This window comes from Bos javanicus, chromosome 2 (genome assembly GCF_032452875.1).
Source record: "Bos javanicus breed banteng chromosome 2, ARS-OSU_banteng_1.0, whole genome shotgun sequence".
Lineage (NCBI taxonomy): Eukaryota > Metazoa > Chordata > Mammalia > Artiodactyla > Bovidae > Bos > Bos javanicus.
In genome coordinates this window covers 34,631,220-34,656,306 of record NC_083869.1, presented here as the reverse complement: position 1 = coordinate 34,656,306, position 25,087 = coordinate 34,631,220, and the positions used below count along the sequence as shown (strand labels likewise).

General features: G+C 36.1%; 1 protein-coding gene and 1 pseudogene across 8 annotated transcripts in view; one reads left to right on the top strand and one right to left on the bottom strand.

Moving 5' to 3' along the window:
* Positions 1 to 25,087, top strand: part of SLC4A10 (solute carrier family 4 member 10) — a 343,489-nt gene that overhangs the window by 240,646 nt on the left and 77,756 nt on the right. For all 8 annotated transcript variants that reach the window (XM_061436804.1, XM_061436824.1, XM_061436845.1 and 5 more), the window contains 3 exons: positions 761 to 935; positions 1,505 to 1,638; positions 2,039 to 2,284. In XM_061436804.1, the coding sequence (XP_061292788.1) occupies positions 761 to 935; positions 1,505 to 1,638; positions 2,039 to 2,284 (555 nt within the window). The remainder of the gene's footprint in view (positions 1 to 760; positions 936 to 1,504; positions 1,639 to 2,038; positions 2,285 to 25,087) is intronic.
* LOC133235265 (ribulose-phosphate 3-epimerase-like) lies at positions 20,705 to 21,469 on the bottom strand (annotated as a pseudogene).

The following is a 25,087-nucleotide window of genomic DNA, read 5'->3' as shown; positions in this document are numbered from 1 at the left end:
AATGTGTTTTTTGATTTAGAATACACGCATTTACCCCAAGTAAGGTCATTATTGTCTTGTTAATTATAGATATTTGAATATGTTTAGCGACAGTGGATCAAAAGTACATTTATCTAGGTTGCTTATTATAAGGCCCCTGTGTTAGTTTTCCAAAGATGAAAACAATAATGGAACTTACCTCTCTCTACTAAGCATTATTGTCGTCCATAAGGCCATTTAAGTGCCTGTATAAAATATTATTTGGCAAGCAATTTTTTTGACAGAGTGGATAGTTGGAGCCATGGTTATATACACCTTTTCTCTCTAGGTTGATATTCACTATCGGGCTATATAAAAATCAGTTTACCTTCCCTCCTTCACTTTCTGCTACACTAAATGGAATGTAAACAATTCCAATATTGCCAATAACTGAGGATAAGAGGCCTGATTTTAGGACTAGGTTTTTGTAAAATGGAACAGAGATTAGAGTAATCCTTAAATCTCACTGTTTGAATTTTGATTATTGAACAGCTGAGAACCTAGTTTGAGAGAACCTAGGGTTTTTGAGGTTGTTGGCATGATTTTTCGCTAGGAATTGAAGTGCCTTAGTGGTACAAAGCTATTCCTGTAGATCATGATGTAGAACCTAGCAGGTTAATACGGGTCTCATCTCTGCTGATGGAAAACCTATACTATGACCTGGCGACAAAGCAAATGAGTATTTTGACATATGTGTTTTTTATCTTTGTATGTCACTATTGTGTTTTCCCCCCTGTCTTAGGCTTTTTGGGGGACTTATTTTAGATATCAAAAGAAAAGCTCCATACTTCTGGAGTGACTTCACAGATGCTCTCAGCCTGCAGTGTTTAGCGTCTTTTCTGTTTCTCTACTGCGCATGTATGTCTCCTGTCATCACATTTGGAGGACTGCTGGGAGAAGCAACTGAGGGTCGAATAGTACGTATTATTCTTTTCTCTGAACTTTGAATTTGAATCCGCGTTTAAGATTCATAGTTAGATGAGTGTGTGTTTCATTTTGAATTCCTTTATGAGGAGAGATTTGATGTATGGTCTAGCAGATAAACTTCATATGAATTTCTTGACTAGTGGAACTGGGAATCAGGGAGTGGACTATCTCAGAATAGATAATTCTTACGTTGCACAAGGTTCTGATCTCATCCCTGGCCCCCAGTCTTAGGCTAGCTTTAGATTGGTTCTTACCTCTTAAGAGGTCATTTCCCACTTATATAGGCCATGCTTCTGCCAGACATTTGTTGTGAATACATGTAAACTTTCAGTAAGTGAAAGAAAGATAAGATAAGGAAGAGGGAGATAATGTATCCTTGCCTACTACCATTCATATTTTGACAGCCTGCCCCTTTTTTAATTCTCCCACCCCACCTACTGCCCAAGGTTGCTGGTAGGTGCTTCAGAGAATAGACCCCATGTATTTTATATATTTTTTCTCCAGTTATAATGGTGGCCTGTACAGCTTAGACAATGGAATCATTTATATCTCCACACAGAGTGCAATCGAGTCTCTCTTTGGAGCATCCATGACTGGAATAGCCTATTCTCTTTTTGGTGGACAGCCTCTTACCATACTAGGCAGTACAGGACCAGTTTTGGTGTTTGAAAAGATTTTGTTTAAATTTTGCAAGTAAGTATTATATACTTTTTGCCCTTAGTCCCTGTCTATCCCTCTACTGTGTTTATGCTTCTCTCAACATCACATTTGGAAATCTGCTGGCAGAGGTGAAAGTTGCTGATTTGATTCAGTTTGCCATTTTTGTCTCTCCATGGAAATAAAGAAACAGTAAAATATTTATGTATTTTTTATGTAATATTTATAAAAAATTATATTCAGTTCTAAGCACTGAGAAACCTCTTTGAGTTTTATACCCTTAGGTGTTCCCTGTAGACAAAGTTTTGAGTTTAGATACTCAAGGGATGTGAAGCTTATTTATTTTCACTTCCTGAGTTAGACTTATTTCCATCTACTAAAAATGGTGACAAGCTGTTCAGTGACCTTCTTTCCCCTGTTCTTTCCCTCCTCCTAGAGAATATGGGCTATCATACCTATCTTTAAGAGCTAGTATTGGACTTTGGACTGCAACCCTGTGTATCATACTTGTGGCCACTGATGCAAGCTCCCTTGTCTGCTATATCACCCGGTTTACTGAAGAAGCTTTTGCTTCTCTTATTTGCATCATTTTCATTTATGAGGCCCTAGAGAAGTTGTTTGAACTCAGCGAAGCATATCCAATCAACATGCATAATGATTTGGAACTGCTGACACAGTACTCGTAAGTACCATTTCCCCTGTTGGCTGTGGGGCTTTTCTTTATACAAATATTACTATTGTTATAAGAAACATGAGAAACTTAGTCAGCAGATCAACTTCCTTGAATTGATTCATGACCTAAATCTTGGTCTCTCAGTGCTGTACAGGATTTCATCTAATCAGCTACTCATCTGATACATGAGTTTTCTTTATAACATCAACTCCAATAATATCTTTTTGAAGTTCTATTTGTCAAGCATTCTCTGTTAAGCAGATAATGAACCATGATCAATTTTGCTATACAGAGATTGCTTTATTGCAAAATATTTTTGATTTTGGTCTTTCTTAGGACCTTTTCCATTTAATACAATCTGAAGAACCATAGTAGTAAAAAGCTAAGATTCCAGATTTAAAGCAGTGAGGTAAAAGATACTCATTGGGTCTAAATTGCATTAGCTTGGTGTTTGAAAATATGATAAACTCTTAAATAAAATAGCACTGAATTGAAATGTAATTTTGCTCTTGGAACCTATGACTTTTATGATGAAAGTACCCTAATATGGTTGCTGAGGGTGATGTTACAGTTTAGGATTAAAGATGGAATTTCTCTAAGGCCATATTAACAGAGTATATGTGAACATTATATTATTCTTCTTTGATTTAATTTTAGGATTTTTTGTTGTTATTATATATATATATTTTAAACAGCAAATATTTAAAGCAATACGTTCTTTACCAGGCAGTTATAATCTCTATGTCAGCTACCAATACTTTTCTTATAAACTGCTCAGATATGCCCTCAAAATCTTCCTTTGAAGATTTTTCATCTTTGTTTATTATTAGAAGTTGATATTGTTAATATTAGGCCAAAATAGTGCAATGTTATAATCTTGTTAAGAATGATATAATGATACAGAGTTGAAAACAAGATGAATTAGTATTTTGATGTTTTCTTGGTCATTGCAGATATCTTTAACAGTGCATCTCTGTTTTAGGACCAAAAAAAAATCAGTGGAATATAAAATAACTTCCCCAATAAAAGTAAATGGTGAGGATGTTGTGAACAAGATTCAAAAGTAGATGAAGGAGGTGTCAGGGACATTCAGAAAGCAGGCAGATGGGGAGAGCAGTTTGATCACAATGAGAGATAACATTGATACATGCCTTTTCATTTTTGTTTAGTTGAAAAGAGAGCAGTGTCACCTAATTTGGGTATCTTTGCTGGATATAAAATTACCTCTGTTTGGGATTTCAAACCTACTACATGCCCTAAGCTGGGTAAATCATGAATAGTCTGTTCTCAATGAGTTTCCAGTTTAGTAGGAAATATAGACCAACAGACAACCAAATAAGTACTGTGTTAAAGGATTGGTTCAGAATGCTATGGTACCATGTCAGAACACCTAACCCAGATCTCAGATTCAAAGACTTCCTGGAGGAAGTGACAGAAAACTAGAAAATTAGTAGTAATTAAAAAGGTACTGAAGAGTAGAGCTGGAGAGTAGTTTAGGTGGAGGGAAGGACACAAGCTTGGATATAGAAATTTATTAATGCTTTGAAATATTTTTCCAAAGTTATATAGATAGTGGTAAAACAAGAAATTAGACTCAGGCTTTATGATCCTGATGTAGTTTTCAATAAGTTAGTGAAGCTCTCCAAAATAAACAATATGGAACAAATAAACAGATAAAATCAGAGCTATTCTGTTTGAAGTAGGGGGAAGGCACCAGTTGTCCACACTTTGATTCATTCCCTGGGTTCTCAGTGGCAGATTCTAAAGTATTTTAGATCAAGGAACACAATTTAAAATCCCCTGGTCTAGAAAGGAAAAAAAAAAAAAACAGACAAGCAAGGACTGAACTCTGAATAATGGTCACAGCTTGAGGGAAGAAGAATGAAAAAATGCAACCAATAGATAAAAAACAAGAAAGAGTCATCAGAAAGGCAGAAAACCATGAGTAATTTCAGACTATAGAAGGCAAGGGTCAAGACTGTATCAAGAAATTTTTAGAGAAGACAGTGCTATAGAGATCAAACAGAATAAGGAAAAGAGATCATTGTTAGTTTTAAGGAAAGCTATTCGGTGAGGAGGGGAGCAGGACTACAAGCCTGTTGGCAAAAAATTCAGAAGGGAGGAGGTGGTAAAGAAATGGAAAAAGCATTGCATAGGCCATTTTGGTGTCTAAAAATGAAAAAAGTGCCTCTGGAGAAGGCAATGAGATCATGAGAATGGTAACTTGTGATAGAAAAAGAGCTACATGTGTTTGAAAATGAGAATAGAGAGATGAAGGAGAGAAATTAAAGATCATGCAGAGAGCGCAGATAAACATGGATTGTAGCCTCCCAGAAGTCAAAATGTGATGAGATCAAGTTGAATTGTGGGTTAAGACAAATGATCAAAGGATATTTTGAACATAAAAATAGCTGTATTTGTCCATGATCCCTTCCTATCATGGCAATCAAGAGAAGAGTGGCACAGGTCCTCTCCTTTCCATCTCCATGTTTTAAAGAAAGATTCCCACAAGTTTAAGTTACAGTTATGGTTTGTCACAGTGTGCTTGTCTGAAAGCTAACAGTTTGAAGACTAAGCAGGAATGGTGTGCTAATCACTGTGTTCCGTTGCCCAATTGTCCTCCCCAACCCAAGTTAGGAGGTAGAAGCGATGGAAAGACTGGTTCATCCTGATAGTGAGGTTTTAGTGGTGCTTGACCCTGAAACGGGTAAAAGAAAAACACGTAGAATAAAAGTCTCCCTGAGAAATGTGGTGCTGACCACATACCCTTACTGCATTGTCTTCAGCTTTCATATCGTGATTCCCTAATTTCTAGAACCACTCACACTGTATACATGAATTTGCTTAGGTACTGCCATTCCTTACTCTTTGGAGTAGTAAAACAAATCTTTTTTTCTATGCATATAATGCTTGTATTTATCATTGCACTTTCAGTCATGTGCATTAAATGAAAGTTATTGCTGACTATAGTGGCTACTCTAATGTATTATATAACCTCACACTTCTGCACAAAACATTTACTATTTCATGAACTCCCACATGACACTTTGGTGGCTGTCTTGTTCTTGTTGCTGGGAACTTTTCACACTAATCAATCTGTAAGCATCATTATCTTTCCTTTTCTCCTTTGCTTTTCACTTCTCTTCTTTTCACAGCTATTTGTAAGGCCTCCTCAGACAGCCATTTTGCTTTTTTGCATTTCTTTTTCTTGGGGATGGTCTTGATCCCTGTCTCCTGTACAATGTCACAAACCTCCGTCCATAGTTCATCAGGCACTCTATCTATCAGATCTAGTCCCTTAAAGCTATTTCTCACTTCTACTGTATAATCATAAGGGATTTGATTTAGGTCATACCTGAATGGTCTAGTGGTTTTCCCTACTTTCTTCAATTTAAGTCTGAATTTGACAATAAGGAGTTCATGATCTACTGTCAACTCCTGGTCTTGTTTTTGCTGACTGTATAGAGCTTCTCCACCTTTGGCTGCAAAGAATATAATCAATCTGATTTTGGTGTTGATCATTTGGTGATGTCCATATGTAGAGTCTTCTCTTGTGTAGCAAGAATAGCAAGGAGAGATAAGAAAGCCTTCCTCAGTGATCAGTACAAAGAAATAGAGAAAAACAATAGAATGGGAAAGACTAGAGATCTCTTCAAGAAAATTAGAGATGCCAAGGGAACATTTCATGTGAAGATGGACATAATAAAGGACAGAAATGGTATGGACCTAACAGAAGCAGAAGATATTAAGAAGAGGTGGCAAGAATACACAGAAGAACTATACAAAAAAGATCTTCACAACCCAGATGAACACCATGGTGTGAAAACTCACCTAGAGCCAGACATTCTGGAATGTGAAATCAAGTGGGCCTTAGGAAGCATCACTATGAACAAAGCTAGTGGAGGTGATGGAATTCCAGTTGAGCTATTTCAAATCCTAAAAGATGATGCTGTGAAAGTGCTGCACTCAATATTTCTGCAAATTTCAAAAACTTAGCAGTGGCCACAGCACTGGAAAAGGTCAGTTTTCATTCCAGTCCCCAGAAAAGCAGTGCCAAAGAACGCTCAAACTACTGCACAATTGCACTCATCTTACACGCTAGCAAAGTAATGCTTGAAATTCTCCAAGCCAGTCTTCAACAATACGTGAACTGTGAACTTGCAGATGTTCAAGCTGGTTTTAGAAAAGGCAGAGGAACCAGAGATCAAATTGCCAACATCTGTTGGATCATTGAAAAAATAAGAGAGTTCCAGAAAAACATGTATTTCTGCGTTATTGACTATGCTAAAGCGTTTGACTGTGTGAATCACCACAAACTGTGGAAAATTCTGAAAGAGATGGAAATACCAGACCACCTGATCTGCCTCTTGAGAAACCTGTTTGCAGGTCAGGAAGCAACAGTTAGAACTGGACATGAAACAACAGACTGGTTCCAAATAGGAAAAGGAGTATGTTAAGGCTGTATATTGTTACCCTGCTTATTTAACTTATTTGCAGAGAACATCATGAGAAATGCTAGGCTAGATGAAGCACAAGCTAGAATCAAGATTGCCAGGAGAAGTATCAATAACCTCAGATATGCAGATGACACCACTCTTATGGCAGAAAGTGAAGAAGAACTAAAGAGCCTTGATGAAAGTGAAAAGAGGAGAGTGAAAAAGTAAGCTTAAAACTCAACATTGAGAAAACTAAGATCATGGCATCTGGTCCCATCACTTCATGGCAAATAGAAGGGGAAACAGTGGAAACAGTGGCAGACATTATTTTTGGGGGCTCCAAAATCACTGCAGATGGTGACTGCAGCTATGAAATTAAAAGACACTAGCTTCTTGGAAGAAAAGTTATGACCAACCTAAACAGCATATTAAAAAGCAGAGACATTACTTTGCCAACAAAGGTCCATGTAGTCAAAACTATGATTTTTCTAGTAGTCATGTATGGATGTGAGAGTTGGACCATAAAGAAAGCTGAGCATCGAAGAATTGATGCTTTTGAACTGTGGTGTTGGAGAAGACTCTTGACAGTCCCTTGGACTGCAAGGAGATCCAACCACTCCATCCTAAAGGAAATCAGTCCTAATTATTCATTGGAAGGACTGATGCTGAAGCTGAAACTCCAATCCTGTGGCCGCCTGAGGCGAAAAACTGACTCATTTGAAAAGACTCTGATGCTGGGAAAGATTGAAGGCAGGAGGAGAAGGGGACCACAGTTATGAGGTGGTTGGATGGCATCACTGACTCAATAGACATGAGTTTGAGCAAGCTCCGGGAGTTGGTGATGGACAGGGAGGCCTGGCGTGCTGCACTCCATGGGGTCACAAAGAGTTGGGCACGACTGAGTGATTGAAGTGTGTAGGCATCGTTATACTCATGCTCACCTAAGGTTTTGTACTGATATTACTGGCCTCATGCTTTCACAGTTTTTATGAGAAAAATTATTAGAAAGTATCATAGCTAGGATGCAGAATATCTGAGATTGCACTCTTTGTAAGCTTGATATGCTTGTGCTGCCACATATTTTAAGCGTGAGATATTGAAAAAGAGGTTTTATATTTAGCAACCTACATTTCAGATATTGTTTATACTTGGGCTTCCTATATTCAGTTATCTTTAAATTCATAGTTATACCAACCAAATAACAAAATGTCTTTAATTTTTTAAAAAGAGTTTCTTAGCTCCTCTGTCATCCTAACCTTATAATGTGGTAATATATAACCCTATCTTTGAAGCAATAAGCTTTCCTCTTTTGCCAAGAACAAGTGTCAAGATAATTTAGTTTCAAGAATATACCAATTACCCCAGATGATCAAGGTGAATATTTCGTTATCAATAAGTAATCATTTTGTGGAAATAATTTTCTCTAGGTTGTTGTGATTTTAACAAATGGCAAAATAGAATAAATCATTCTGCTTATGTAAGATGAAATATTTCTTCAATATAGTAGTAAGCTAAAGCTCTCACGATAGCTAGCTAAAGAAAGACTAGAGACGTATTCATCTTTGCAGTTGGTTGGGTCAACACAAAGAAGAGGATCTATTATTCTAGTATCCAATATATTAGCAGACTAATATTTTATGTGTTTGTGTGATGCATGTGTAACTCCAATAGATTAACCTCCCTAATTTAGGTCCATGACTAGTTAGCACATCTTTGTACCCACCATGTTTAGCACATATAGCACTTAACACATAGAATGAACATGTTTGTTTACATTTTTAAATTTTTTGAAAATGTATCTTATAACCAATTAACACATTTAGCATAGAATTTAGAGTTTTTTTTCCCCTTAAAAAAGCTGATATTAAGAAACTGAATTATATGACATTTCAGAATCAAATAAACATGATAGCAGGTACTCAGTAAATGAATCAGTCAGTTCAGTTCAGTCACTCAGTCATGTCTGACTGTTTATGACCCCACGAACCGTAGCACGCCAGGCCTCCCTGTCCAGCACCAATCCTCTGTGGTCCCCTTCTCCTCCCGCCTTCAATCTTTCCCAGCATCAGGGTCTTTTCCAATGAGTCAGTTCTTCACATCAAGTGGCCAAAGTATTGGAGTTTCAGCTTCAACTTCAGTCCTTTCAATGAACACGCAGGACTGATCTCCTTTACGATGGACTGGTTGGATTTCCTTGCAGTCCAATGGACTCTCAAGAGTCTTCTCCAACACCACAGTTCAAAAGCATCAATTCTTCTGTGCTCAGCTTTCTGAGTAGTATAGTCCAACTCTCACATCCATACATGACTCCTGGAAAAACCATAGCCTTGACTAGACGGACCTTTGTGGACAAAGTAATGTCTCTGCTTTTTAATATGCTGTCTAGGTAGGTCATAACTTTCTTTCCAAGGAGTAAGCATCTTTTAATTTATATTCAACAGCTAAACTTCTGATAGCCCATCTAATTCTTGATTCTTAATCTAAACACTTGCTGTCCTTGGTTTCCTGTCTTGCTTTTGAACAAAATTCTTATCTTGATGATAAGTATACATTTAATATTTACTTGTGTTACCCTCACTGTTCCCAATGGATTATGAGTCTTTTGTGTATGAGACTGTCCTTTTAACTTTTTGCCTCCAGAAAGCCAGGGAGGTTGGTAGAAATCAGTAAGACTTTCTCAAATGTTTTTCAACAATGTTACTTCTCAGATTCACCTTTAGCTATTATTTTTCTTCTCTGTAACTACAGATATACAGAGCTTAAATAGAATTATTTTTATACTTTCTTATCTAGTAGCTATGAAAGGGCAGAAATTTAAATGAGCATCCCATATTAGAGTGAGAGCACTAAGCAGTAATTGATGGTTTCTTCTTTAAGATGCATTGAATGGCCAAAAGTCATGTGACTACATATCAAATACAGAGTATTTCACTTTGTGGAGATGTGATGACCATTATCAGGGAGTTCACAGGCTTTGAAGTTCTGACCCCATTTCTCTTCCTGAATTGACCTACATTTAAGGATATAATCTGAAATATTTAAAGTGGAATGTTACAATGTTTTTTAAAAAATTTTTTACTGGCGTATAGTTAAGTTACAGGGTTGTGTTAGTTTCAAGTATACAGCAAAGTGAATCTGTTATACATATACATATATCCACGTTTTTAAATTCTTTTCCCATAGAGACCATTACAGAATATTGAGTAGAGTTCCCTGTGCTATACAGTAGGTTCTTATTGATTATCTATTTATATATAGTACTATGTGTATGTGTGTGTCAATCCTAATGTTCCAATTTATCCCCCTCCCCCCCACTTACCCTCTGGGAACCATAAGTTTGTTTTCTACGTCTGTAACTCTATTCCTGTTTTGTAAATAAGTTCAGTTATAGCCTTTTTTTAAAGATTCCATGTGTAAGTGATATCATATGATATTGGTCTTTGTCTGTGTGACTTACTTCACTCAGTATGACAATAACTAGGTCCATCCATGTTGCTGCAAATGGCATTATTTCCCTCCTTTCTGTGCCTGAGTAATATTCCATTGTATATATGTACCACATCTTTATCCATTCCTTTGTTGATGGACTTTTAGGTTGCTTCCATATCCTGGATATATATAATGATGTATTTAATTTACATTAAAACTCAGCCCAGACCCTGAGGTAGCATGTGTATGTATGTGTCAGATTAAGTTACAACCATGTACAGGTAATATTTTGATCAGGAGTTTAAACTCCAGAAGTGGTTAGCTAATATTAAAACTGAAAGTCTAAACTCCAGGAAAGGTTACTATAAACCCATCTGGTATCCACATCTCAATCAATACTAAGACTTTGCTGAATGACAGAAATGGATGTTCACTGGTGAAAGTACTAGCTTGTTAATCAGTGTACTGAACTATACTGGTAACATTAAAGGTAATCACTTTGAATTAAACAAAAATGAAAACACAGCTATAAAAAGTTGTGGGATGTCATAAAAGCAGTGCTTACAGGGAAATTTTGGCCCATGAACAGAGGAACCTGTTAGGCTACAGTCCATGGGGTCGCAAAGAGTTGGACACGACTGAACGACTTCACTTTCACTTTCACATGGAAATTTATAGCAATAAATTCATGTTTTTTAGAAAAGAATATCTAAAATCAGTGATCTGAACTTCAACATTAGGAAACTAGAAAAAGAAGGAAAATTAATGATAGAGTAAGCAAAAGAAAAGAAATGATAAAAAAATTAAAGAAATCAATGAACTCAAAAATAGGGAATCAATAGAGAAAATTAATGATCTAAAATTTGTTTTTGAGAAGATCAATAAAATTGATAGCCTCTAGCCACACTAATTAAGAGAAAAAAAGAAAGGATACAAATTGCTAATATCAGAAATGAAAGAGGGAACATCACTAAAGATCCCGTGGATAATAAAATAGTACCATGAACAAATTTGCTACCGTAGATGAAACGGACCGATTCTTGAAAGACACAATATGCTAAAATTCACACAAGAATAAATAGATAATAGATAAAATCTGAATAGGCCTATATCTACTAAAAAAATTGGATCAATAATTAATAAGCTTACAAAAAAGAGAGCACAGATCCAGATGAGTTCATTGTTGAGTTATACCAAACGTTTAAGGATGAAATTATACTAATTCTTTATAATCACTTTCAGAGTATGGAGGCAAAGAAAATACTCCCTAACTTGTTCTATAAGGCTAGTCTTAGACTAATACCAAAACCAGACAAATACATAATTTTTTAAAAAAGAAATTATAGGCCAATTTCTCTCATGAGCATAGATACAAAAAATTCTTAACAAAATCTTAGCAAATGATGTATTTAAAAATTATACATGACAACCAAGTGGAATTTATCTCAGATGTGCAATCCTGGTTCAACATCTAAAATCAAGTAATGTAAGGCATCCCATCAACAGACTATGGATGAAAAAAATCACATGATCATACCAATAAATACAGTAAAAGCATTTGACAGAATCCAACACCCATTCGTGATAAAATTCTCAGTAAACTGGGAATAGAGGTGAACTTCCTCAAAATGTTAAAGAATATCTATGGAAAACACACTAATGTCATATTTAAAGGTAAGAAACTAGGAGTTTTCCCATTAAGATCAGAAATGAGTCAAGGATATTGAGTTGTATGAGCTGTTTATATAGTTTGGATATTAACCCTTTATGAGTCATATAATTTGCAAATATCTTTCCCAGTCAGTAGGTTGCCTTTTTGTTTTGTAGGTCACCCATGAACTTTTTTCTATGATGTATTAAAATAAAAATAATAGTAAAAGTTCATTTTTATTATAATTTTTAAAGGCAATAACTGTGATATATTACTATATATTCCCCGTACTACTTAGCATAACACTGTACAAAATAATTTTAAACTGTTAAATCATTGAATCAACAAACAAGACACATGCTATTTGCCAGACACTTGGGTGTAAAAGTAGCAACATAGGTGAGTCTCTGCAGCAGTGTAGCATGTTGTCTACCAAAAGACGTAAACATTAAATACCACACAAACAATTACTAATTATACTTGACATAAGTGCTATCACATAAAGGTACAAAATGCCATGAGAGTGAGAAATACTTCCAAAGTTATTTGTGTTTGGGGGCCAAGGAGAAACTAGCTATATGAATGGAGATAAAATTCAGATGAGAAAAAGTTTAAGAAGAATTTCATGGAAAAAGTATGTTTTTAGTTTTAGCTAGTAGTGATGGTGTTTTGCAGGGTTATTTTACATATTTTGAAAAGCTGTTTCCTGCATAATATGATATAGCTATAAGTTTAAATAATTTATTAGAGACAGAGAAGTGTTAAGTACTTACAGAATCTCTTCTAAGAATAAAATCTGAAACATGGAAATAGATGTACTCAAAAGAGACTATTATTTACATAGTTATCTTAATGGAAAACAGATTAAAGGTTTAGTAGTAGAAGAATGAGTGAACTATATCACAACCATTAAAAATTGTGGTTATGAAGAGTAATGAGCAAATATTAATACAAAGTACTTACATTATAGTTCTATATCAAAGAGATTAGAAACATATGCTCATAAATATGTTGAAAATATAAATAAGAAGGATTACTTAAGAAATATACCAAAAAATTAGTTACTGGTGGGTTCTGAGAGATTTCTTTTTCATTTTTTATTTTATAAATATTCTATAATATGGCTTTAGTTTTTTTGAAATTTATAATACTTTTTGAAAAAGAAAAATGAATAGGCATACAAATAGGTTTGACTTCTACAGATACATCATAATTCTCTGATTTTTGTATTAATACCTAACTTATACAGCACTCTTAAGGCGATTTAATAAATAAAGAGACTTTAAAAAAAAGAAAGAACCACAAACATTACTGTTCAGTGGACACAGGATGGTACTAATAATTTACAAAGGCAAAGCACAGCATCTGCAACTCAGGGACTAAAACTGGTAATAATGTTGAAGGGAGTTCTTAATTTTCTTCTAGAAAATTATGTTTTCTAGAAGGCACCCGTAGGCCCTTCTTGTGTAAGGAAGACTGATCACCTTCATTAGCCTTGTAACGAAAGCAGAGATTTCTGGATGAAGGCATTTAATTATAATGTTTATCTAATCATTCCATAGCCATTTATATATATATATAGTTATGGTGGTTTAGAGCACATACTTTTCTTTGGGTAGTAAAGGATAGTAGGGGTTGTGTTTGGTGAAGAATATGTTTTAAACTAAACAGTCCAACACAATGATGGTATTTTATGCTGTGGCGTTTTTAAAAAAATGTAGGAAAAGTGCCAATACTGCCCGTTCTTTTGCCTTTGGATTATTGAACTTTCTAATCTATGAGCTGGTGGTAGAGCAATTGTAATAACCACCACCACAATGATGATATCTAACACCTAATTAGTATTTCCTTATGCCAGACCCTGTTCTAGATGCTTTTACCTATATTAACTCATTTTACCCTCATAATAACTCTATGAAGTAGATTGATATCACTATTCCAACTTTAAGAAAACTAAAACATAGAGAGATTAAGTAATTTGTCTAAGGTCATGCAGTTAAGTGCTTGGATTTGAATGATATAGGAACTCTGGCTGAAGAATCCAAAGTCTAGTGTCATAGACACCACGCTCTCTTATGTACCTAAAGAATTTTTTTTTCATTAATATTTCCATCTTAAGCACAGAGGCACTAAATTTTATTTTAGTACTTAATAATATGTACTTAACAGAAGGTATCATTCTAAACTCATATTCTGTCTCCTCACATTGCTTTCTCTAGTTCTTTTTTGTTTTCTTTTTTGTAGGTTTGGATAAAAAATTATTTGGACTAAGTTCATCAATATAGGTGAAAAAAAAGAAAGTGGGATTTTTTTTTCTCTCATTTTATCTTATTTATTTAGAATATCTGCTTTTGACATTTTAAAAACGTAAAATCTAAGCCAAAGCTCTCTTTAAGCCCTCAAGGGTTGGTACAGAGATCTTTATCAAATTTCCTATATAAATGTGAAGCCTCTGAGAAGTATCTGCAGAGATTTCAAATATTAGAGGTGTGGACTCAGGAAAGATCAATGATGATTTACTTGGTATCTGTGATGTATAAATCTTTTAGGTTAAAAAATATACCTTTTCTCCTTGGATTTGATTTCTGGAAGAGGAATGTTATTAAGCAGAAAAAGTCCTGCAAGGAGGCATAGGTGACTAACATTCACTTATAGAGCTGACTCCCTCCCAAAAATATCTCCCCTATGAGCTTGACATTTGTATCCCAAATTTCTTAATACTTTTGTTACCAAGTCCACATTCACTCTGCTCGCTGTACAATAGGCCACTGAATCCGAGAGAGGAGGTGTTGAGGCAAGGAATAGACTTTAATTGGGGAGCCAGTAGACCGAGAAAATGGCAGGCTAGCACCTCAAAATAACCATCTTCTTGGGACCTGGATGCCAGGTTCTTTTATAGATTAGAGGAAAAGAAGCGATGAGGAACTAAAGTCAAATAGCAGAATAGAGAGGGAGATGCAGTGGGGAAGTAAAGTGGAAGGGTCTTCAGTCTTACAAAATATCTCCAAAGGAATGGTGAGCCTTCAGCAAAGTGAAAGTAAAAGTCACTCAGTTGTGTCCGACTCTTTGCAACCCCATGGAATTCTCCAGGCCAGAGCACTGGAGTGGGTAGCCTTTCCCTTCTCCAGGGAATCTTCCCAACCCAGGATTGAACCCAGATTTCCTGCATTACAGGTGGATTCTTTACCAGTTGAGCCACAGGGAAAGCCCAGAAAAGGTGTGTTAATCTCTTCTATTCACAGGTGTGCAAGACAAACTATCTCTCCATGAACTGAACAAAGGCACTTTAGTTTACAGTCAAGCAGAGAGACAGGGTCCTCCAGGCACAGCCTTGGAGTATGATTATAATGATAAAAGCAAGTCAAAGAATCAGTTTTCAACAAGGAGTCAGAATTCACTTTCCCCCTGCAACACTTTCAGAAAGTCACTCTAGTAATGTAAATGCACTCCCAGGAATAGAGTAACACTTTAAGCCATTGTCCTCACTAACACAGTACCAGCACATTGAAAAACAAGAGACCGTGGCCCAAAGAGAGTGGTGCACACAGCAAGCAAAGTGAATGAAGTGATACCAGCCTGGTGGCCAGATTTACATGAGGCTGTGAGGAAATAGGAATCTGGAAGTTGGACAAGGGAGGTGATAGTGGTGTAGTTGTCATGATATGAAGGCTGGGCTGCATGGTGTTTTGGGGGGAATAACTTAAAGGAGCTGCTGCTGTTCAGTCACTCAGTCATGTCCAACTCTTCTCGACTCTATGGCTACAGCCCACTAGGCTCCTCTGTCCATGGAATTCTCCAGGCAAGAATACAGGAGTTGGTTGCCATACCCTTCTCCAAGGGATCTTCCTGACCCAGGGATCCAACCTGGGTTTCCTCCGTGCAGACGGATTCTTTACAGTCTGAGCTTCCAGGGAAGCCTATATATACATATACCTATGCAGATATTTAAAATAATTATTTTTATCTCTGTAGCAGTTTAAATACTTTCTGTGAGCCGAAGAATTGATGCTTTTGAACTGTGGTGTTGGAGAAGACTCTTGAGAGTCCTTTGGACTGCAAGGAGATCCAACCAGTCCATCCTAAAGGAGATCAGTCCTGGGTGTTCATTGGAAGGACTGATGTTGAAGCTGAAACTCCAATACTTCGGCCACCTCACGCGAAGAGTTGACTCATTGGAAAAGACCTTGATGCTGGGAAAGATTGAGGGCAGGAGGAGAAGGGGATGACAGAAGATGAGATGGTTGGATGGCATCACTGACTCAATGGACATGGGTTTGGGTGGACTCCAGGAGTTCGTGATGGACAGGGAGGCCTGGTGTGCTGCTGATGGGGTCACAAAGAGTTAGACATGACTGAGTGAGTGAACTGAACTGAATTGAACTGGTTCTAATAAGATGTCTTTAGGGAGCATACACCAGTTTCAAAACCAGGCACATGTTCACATGGCTCTGAGTTCGAGATCCCTGACCAAAGGATTGGACACCATCTGTCAGGAGGACCTTGATGTTTTTTAGCTGGCAGGTCGAGTGGCTTTCCAAGGTGCTTGCTGCTTCCTCACTCACACAAACTTAGTTAGCTGGGATTCCCCATTGGGAAGTGAAGGTAGGTAGAATTTTGTCCTTCCCCTCACTGCCTTCGGTATACTTTATTCTCAAAAACCATCCCCAGAGATTTAAAATCATCAAGAATATAAAAAATATCTCTTCTTCACAAGGTTGGAGGCCCCAGAACTGACCTTGAAAAGATTTATTTTTACCTTTATTAAAAAAATGAGAATTTAGGCAGAAAAATATAGTAGATACCTGTTGTTAACATTTTGGGGGGCAATATTTGTTACATTAAGAGTGTAAGAATAAGATGGTTGATACATATTTGTTTTCTAATTATAATTTAGAACATAGTTATAAATACTATGGTTTATGGATTAAATATGTACCCTGTTATCTCCTAATCTACTCTGGAATAATAAAATATATATCATTAGGGACAATATTCATAGTTCTAGAATATTCCTAGCCATTTCGTTCCTTTATAGAATAAAATTAAACTAGAAATAAGACGATGTTAAGTAAAAAAGCTTCCTTTGCCCACCTCACCGTACATGGGCTCCATTTTGGGGGGTATATACCATAATGATTTAATGATATATATTATATTGTAAAATCATCATCACAGTAAATTTAATAATAACATCCATCACCACACATAGTGAATATTTTTTTTGTGAGAAATTTTAATATCTGTCCCCTTAGCAACTTTCAAATATGCAATACAGCATTGTTAACAATATCCCCATGCTGTATATTACATTCCCAGAATTCATCTTCTAACTAGAAGTTTGTACCTTTTGATCACCTTCACTATTTCACCTTTATTTGTGATGAATATATGACTAGTTATAGAGTTCTGGGTTGCCAAGGGTTTTCTTTCAACCCATTAATTACCTTATTCCATTGATTTCAAGTTTAGGTCAGTTCTATTTTTAGTTTTTTGAGGAATCTCTATATTGTTTTCATAGTGACTGTACCAGTTCACATCCTGGTCAACAGAGCATGAGGATTCCCTTTCTCTTCATTCTCGCTGATGCTTATTATTTGTTGTGATTTTGAGAAGAGTCATTCTGACAGATGTGAGGTAGTATCTCACTGTGGTTTTTATTTGCTTTCCTCTGATGATTGGTGATATTGAGCATCTTTTCATGTGCCTATTGGTCATCACTATATCTTCTTTGGAAAAATGTCTCTTCATACTCTTTGCCCATTTTTTAGTTGGGTTGTTTATTTGACGTTGAGTTGTATGAGTTCTTTGTATATTTTGGATATTAACCCCTTTTGGATATATCATTTGTAAATGCCTATTTCCATTCAGTAAGCGGACTTTTCATTTGGGTGATAGCTCCTTTGCTGTGCACAATTGTTGTTTTTTGGGGTTTTTTTTGGTTTGATATGGTCCCATTTGTTTATTTGATAAGACCATTATCTAAGAGGCTGCCACCTATGTTTTCTTCTAGAATGTTTATTCTTTAAAGTTTTACATGTCTTTATTCCATTTTGAGTTTATTTTTTTACATAGTGTTAGAAAATAGTCCAGTTTGATTCTTTTGTATGTAGCTGTTTAGCCTTCTCAACACCAATACTGAAGAGGCTACCTGTTCTATTGTATATTCTTGCCTTTTTCATCATAGATTAATGCCCATATGAGTTCATTTTTGGGCTCTCCACTTTATTCTATTGAACTATGTTTCTGTTTTTGATACCATTTTGATTACTGTACCATTGTAGTATAGTTTGAAATCAGAAGGTGTGAACCTCCAATTTTGTTCTTTCTTAAAACTGTTTTAGCTGTTCAGGGTCTTTTTGTTTTCATACAAATTTTAGAATTATTTTTTCTAGTTCTGTGAAAAATGTCATTGGTATTTTGATAGAGATTGCATTAAATCTGTAGATTACCTTAGGTAGTTTAATCATTTTAACAATATTAATTCATCCAGTCCCTGAACATGGTATGTATTTTCATCTTTTTTTGTATTGAGTTTGGTTTCTTTATTCAGTGTCTTAATAGTTTTTTTCTGAATGCAGGTCTTTTACCTCCTTAGTTAGATTTATTCCCAGGTATTTTCTTTTTTCTGATGTAATTGTAAATGGGATTATTTTTTTAAATTTCTCTTTCTGATGGTTCTCATTGTTAGTATACAGAAATGTAAGAGATTTCTGTACATTAATTTTATATCCTGCAATTTGATCAATTCATTGATTAGTTCTAGTTTGTGTGTGTGTGTATGTGTGTGTGTGTGGTGTCTGTAGAGTTTTCTATGTATAATATCATGTCATCTGCAAACAGTGACAGTTTAATTACTACCTTTCCAGTTTGGATTCCTTTTATTTCATTTTCTGTCTGGTTGCTGTGGCTAAGACTTCTGATACTACCTTGAATGTAGGTGGCAAGAGTGGGCATTCTTGTCTTATTCCTGATCTTGGAAGAAATGCTTTCAATTTTTTTGCCATTAAGTATGACATTAGCTGTGGGCTTGTCACACGGTCTTTATTTTGCTGGGATGTGTTGCCTATGGGTTCCATTTTTAAAAGAGTACAGACCAAAAATCCTATGCCCTACTAGAGCCTTTCCATGGTACTAGACTGCTGGTGAGATTTAGTTTCTTATTTTTAAATGGGGACAAAAGTACCTGTCCTAGCAGTCATAAGAATGATTTACAAATTTAATTCAATTATACCAAAGTACTTTATAACTCATGACATAAACTTATAAAATGATAGCTACTTTGTATTAAGCATCTGCTAAATTCTTAGGAATAGTACTGAAAGTTTTACTTGTGTTATGGTACTTCTTTTAAGGCTCAACATGATCCTGCACAATTGTTAAAATACACTTGATATATAATAGTTAATAAAAGCTCAAAGATGTTGTGTGATTTTCAGAGGTCAAATAGACCTAAAGGACAGAGTCAAGATTTAGTTCAATATTACTTTTCTTTGTACTCAGAACTAAGGCAACAGGATTATTTAATATTTTATGGTAGGTAGCATTAAGAAGGTGACAAAAGTCACTGAATAATCTGCTCCTTCAGCAAAGCTAGCAAAGAAAACACCCAGATAAAGTTGTGCTTATATTTTAGAGCAGATCACCTGAAAACCCCTGGGCTTCACACGTTTTTAAAATAGTTTTTGTGTATTTGACTACACAGTAAGAAGGGAAAAGAGTAGATGTTTTAGATGCAAAAGGAATATGGCATGCCATCCCTGCCAGATTCAAGCTTATAGTTTTCATTAGTTTTATTTTGCTCATTTTATCAAATCACAAGTGATGAAACAGGAGAAACATAAGGACTTCATTGCTTTTGGCTAACAGATGGGAAAAAACAGAAAATTCTTTCCATAAATGCAGAAAAATAATTTTCTTCATAATAGCTAACATGCCTTCTTTAGGCATTAAGATATGTTTCTGTTTATAATCTTAAGACAGCTATATTTTTACTCTTTATAAAAATGAAGCCTCCCAGGAAAAACAGGGTATTTAAGTGTCCTAATCTTTATTTTTTTAATTAATTTTTATTGGTGTATGGTTGATCTACAATGTTGTGTTAATTTCTGCTGTATAGCAAAGTGAATCAATTATACAAATGCATATATCCGTTCTTTTCTAGATTCTTTTCCAATGTAGATCATTACAGAGTATTGAGTAGAGTTCCCAGGGCTACACCACAGTCCTTACTAAGTTATCTGTTTTATGTATAGCAGTGGGTATGTCAATCCTAATCTCCTAATTTATCCCTCTTCTCTTCCCCTTTGGTAACCATAAGTTTCTTTTCTACATCTGTGACTCTATTTCTGTTTTGTAAATAAGTTCATTAACATTTTTTTAAGATTCCACATATAAGTGATATCATGATATTTGTCTTTCTCTGTGTGATTTACTTTACTCAGTATAACAATCTCTAGGTCTATCCATGTTGCTGCAGATGGCATCATTTCATCCTTTTTAAGGATTGAGTAATATTCCATTGAATGTATGTATCACATCTTGATCCGTTCCTCTGTTTATGGAATGCTTCCATGTCCAGGCTATATTTTCTCCAGATACATGCCCAGGAGTGGAATTACTGGATCATATTTAGTACTCTAATCTTTAAATTTGGTTAGAAATGGTTGGATTGCTTCACTGATTCAATGGACATGAATTTGAGCAAACTCCAGGAGATAGTGGAGGACAGAGGAGCAAGGTATGCTACAGTCCATGGAGTTGCAAAGAGGAGGACATGACTTAGTGACTGAACAACAACAATCTTTAAATTCCATCATTGAAAATGTAGGTGTGCAGCCCAGTTTCTAATCTCTTAGAACATTTTGCACAGTAGGTTTTAATCATTGGAGTGAATAATTGCCTGGGAAAGCAGTACAGCTTCATGCAATATGGCTTGGTAGTCAACATTCTCATTTTCCAATAAAAGGGAAATTTCATGAACAGAAACAGAAATTTCATTGTACTCCTTGAAATCTCACCTGTGAAGAGAATTTTTCTGAGCAGCTTCTTGAGAAAGTATATCTTAATAGGTTTATCACGAATATGGGGTCTTCATTCCTTATAATATCACTGACAGACACAATCATGTTAGCCACCGTTTTTGCATAGTTATGGAGAGTATCATGATCTATTTTACCATTAACCTGTCTGCCAAAAGACAGGAACTGTGTTCTCAACCAACAGACTTTGGTATCATATCTTCAGTAAACTTCTACCCTCAAAATCCAGATTCAACTGTCTTATCCAAGACCATGTCTATCTGATTAGCCCATGGTACCAAATACTCAACTGTAGTTCCTTGTTTGATGGCAAGTCCAACCTTTATCTCATTGCCCCAAATGTCTTTAATGAAAGCCCCTGGGTTCTTGTATATATGGATTGACTCCTATTATAGCCATTGGCTTTAACTACTCTTCCAGCCTAGAAACCATCCTGTGCATGTCAAAGAAAGGATCCTGTCCTCGCTGCTTTTGGAGACTCTACCATAGGGTGGCCAAAAGTACTGTGAACAAAATACCCATCTGTTGTATCCAGGTGCAGATAATCAGCCTCAGAGGCCAGCATTTAGAGATTTTCAGCCCCTGAATTGACCAGGTTGCTACTGAAGATGGATGGGTCAATCTCATAGCTAGGTATCATGATCCTGGTTCCCAGGAGCCAACTTACATGAGTCTTCCAGTAAGATGAAGGTTTTATCCTGATTTCTTCTTCTTTTAAAATGTACTAATTAATACTTTAATCTTTGAACAATGACCAGTAAATACTTTCATTTTTGAACAAGGACTAAATTTTCATTTGAAATAATGATTAATTTTCCCCAGTGTAAAGTAAAGGGCATGAGTTATAGCTTTAAAGAATTTATTTTACTAACAGTTAGGTCCTAAACATATTTGCCTATTATTCAAATGAGTCAGAACTAATAGTTTGCTTGGCTTTTGTTGCTTTAGTGGGGTAAGTTAACAGAAGAGTTGACTAATTTAGTGATTTTTGTAAAATGTGCATATAAATAACCTGAAATGTCCATGGATGAGCTGTTTGTTAGTATCTTGCTGTTGTTGTTCAATCGCTAAGTCATGTCCAATGCTTTGCGACCCCATGAACTACAACACGCCAAGCTTCCCTGTCCTCTGATTTAGTAATATAAATGGGATCAAATGGCTAGCTAATGTTTTTGTTCCCAACTTTCTTTCAAATAAAATTCTGTGTTATATATATATATATATGCATGTATATTTATGTTAGATGTATGTTTAATGCATACAGTTACTATAATGCTAGTTCTTTCTTACTGTATTCTCCTGTAAGACATTTGGCATATTTTCTTTATTTTGCACTTTAGTTTTCTTTTGTCATCAATAAATTTATCAAGTTTTCTGAATATAAAAGTGTTTTCCCAGATTTTTCCCATAAAGTTCCTATAGTATTAGGCCATTTTTTTTTTTTTTTTGAGGCAAAGTAACAAAGATTCATTTGGAGGAATTTCCAGTCATAGAAGTACACTACCACTTACTAGTGAACTGCCTTAAAGACAGATGTTGGCAAGTTCATGTATGTATGAGCAGGACAGCAGCAAGACATTTGTATACCTGCAAGTCTTGCTTTTTCACCTAATCTAATCCTAGCACAACTATAAAATTGGAGCAAGAGATTTAAGACAAGACATTTGTAGACACCATGGATAATTTCTGGAAGCTACCATAAGTGTAATCTCTAAGCCTCCATTTAGAGGAGGATTCACGATCAGTGTGGAAAATTTTTTTTTCTTTTACTATTTTTTTTTTTTAGGGCTTCCCTGATGGCTCAGCAGGTAAATAATCTGCCTGCAATGCAAGAGATATAAGAGACGCGGGTTTGATCCCTGGGTTGGGAAGATCCCCTGGAGAAGGAAATGGCAACCCACTCCAGTATTCTCACCTGAAAAATCCCGTGGACAGAGGAGCCTGGTGGGCTACATTCCAATGGGACAAAGAGTCAAACACAACTAAATACACATTTTTTTTAAAAAAACATGTAGTCATATTACTTCACACTATGGACATGCTACTTGGAGCTCTATTGTTAATTTTTTTGTTCCCAGGCCAGTGTCTGGGTATCTTCATTAAGAGTGGAAAGGTTTTTCATATTAGAATTTGTCCTTGGCTCTCAACCTGGGACCCAGAAATCATGTCTTGAGTAGCATGGGTTAGGCATCTGTAGTAGCTCACCTGATCTGACTCCTAATCTTCACTTGGTGAATGCCAGATGAAGGACCTTTCCTACCACAGTTCCCTGCTATGTCCACTGACTCTTCTTTCAAGACCTCTCAGTGACCTGAGTACTTCCCTTTAATGTCATTTCTTGAGAGCTTGAGCTACAATTAATCTATGTATGCCTAGATCTGATCTTTTCAACGAATGATTTTAAGTACTGTAAATGAGGGCTGCATAACCAACATACATTACAAAAACCACAGTAACAATGGGATAAACAAATCTTTCACAAAATCCTTCAAAGGCTTCCTACAGTTCTCATTTTAGCATTCAGAGTACTTACTAGGACCTTCAATGCTCAATTCATACAGTCTGGGCCTTGCCTATGCCACAGTCTCACCCCTCATCTCTTCCTGACTACCCTTCTGTTTCAGCTATGCTAACCTCCCTGTGCATGTCTGCTCCTGACTCAGCCTTTCTACCTGCTTTTTGCTGTCTCTAGTCCACCACCCCCGATCCCCCACCCCCACCACTGTGTCCACACCATTTCTTACTAAATTTTGTTAATCTTTTAGACCTCAACTTAAACCTTGTTTTCTTAAAGTTTTCTTTGAGTATCCAGACTCAAAGTGTGGCTCTCCTTTTATTTACTTTTTTAGCAACCTAGATCTCTTCATAGTACATTTTGCAAATGTCTTTATATAATTATAATTGACTGTGTTGTATTTCTCTTCTGCATTAAAAAAAAAAAAAAAAAACACTAAGATCATGTCTCTTATTTAATACTACACTTAGCATGGTGTCTTAGCATGGGCTTCCCTGTGGCTCAGCTGGTAAAGAATCCACCTGCAATGTGGGAGACCTGGGTTCAATCCCTGAATTGGGAAGATCCCCTGGAGAAGGGACCAGCTACCCACTCCAGTATTCTGGCCTGGAGAATTCCTTGGACTATGTAGCCCATAGGGCCGCAAAGAGTCGGACACAACTGAGCAACTTTCACTTAGCATGGTGTCTTGCATGATACTCATTACCTTTTTATTGAATTAATTAAGCATTGTGAAAAATTCCTCATGACTGCACTTTCTATGAATCCTTTTTTTCTGTTATCACACATATAGAACAAAACATACTGTAACCTCAGTTCCCCTGAAAGCATAGCCTAAGTCAGAGGCTTCCTTGAAGGTTAATTGATCTTAAGGAGCAGGGGTGAAGAACATTAAAAGTGTGATTGCTATGCACTGAATTATGTCCCTTCAGAATTCATATTTTGAAGCCCTAACTCCCAGTGACTGTGTTTGGAGACAGTGTCTCAGAAAATAATCAAGATTAAATAAGGTAATAAGAGTGGGGCCCAAATCTGATCAGTTGTATGCTTGTAAGGAGGGGGGAAGTGCTCTTATCTTTCTCTGCCATGTAAGGACACAGGGAGAAAATGGTCTTCTGCAAGCCAGAAGAGTGTCTTCAGAACTCAACCATGCTGGCACCCTGGTCTTGGACTTGCAGCCTCTAGGTCTGTGAGAAAATATATGTATATTGTTTAAACCACTCAGTCTATGGCATTTTGTTATGGCAGCCTGAGTAGGCTAATACAGTAATATTGGGAAAGAGATAAAGCTGGTAAGAAATTGTGTTACTGCATTGGTTAAAAGTATAGGTGAGTGATGCTTGACTTGAAGGCTTATGAAATTCAGCTCACAATTGTTTTCCCTGGGGATGAAAAGGGGAAGCATATATCTATCAGCCTTTGTAGCCCATTGGTTAAGGATGGCAGAAGTGTAAGAGTAGGAAGTAAGATATGTGATGCAACCTGAAGAAAGGAATCAAAGCATTGCACTTGAAAGTGAGCTGTTGAAATCCATAAAGAATTGGTCACTGCACCACAGGCTGGAAGAAGAGGTGTGGCTGATAGGATTTGAAGTGGTATACAAATTATCTCATACACAGACCACCACAAAACTGTCCTGTATTCAATATCCGCAAGTAATTTATGTTTTTAGTATTTCTACAATGCTTATTCTACATAGAAAAATAAGTGAGGCAGTTTTTATAAACTAAAATTCATAAAAAG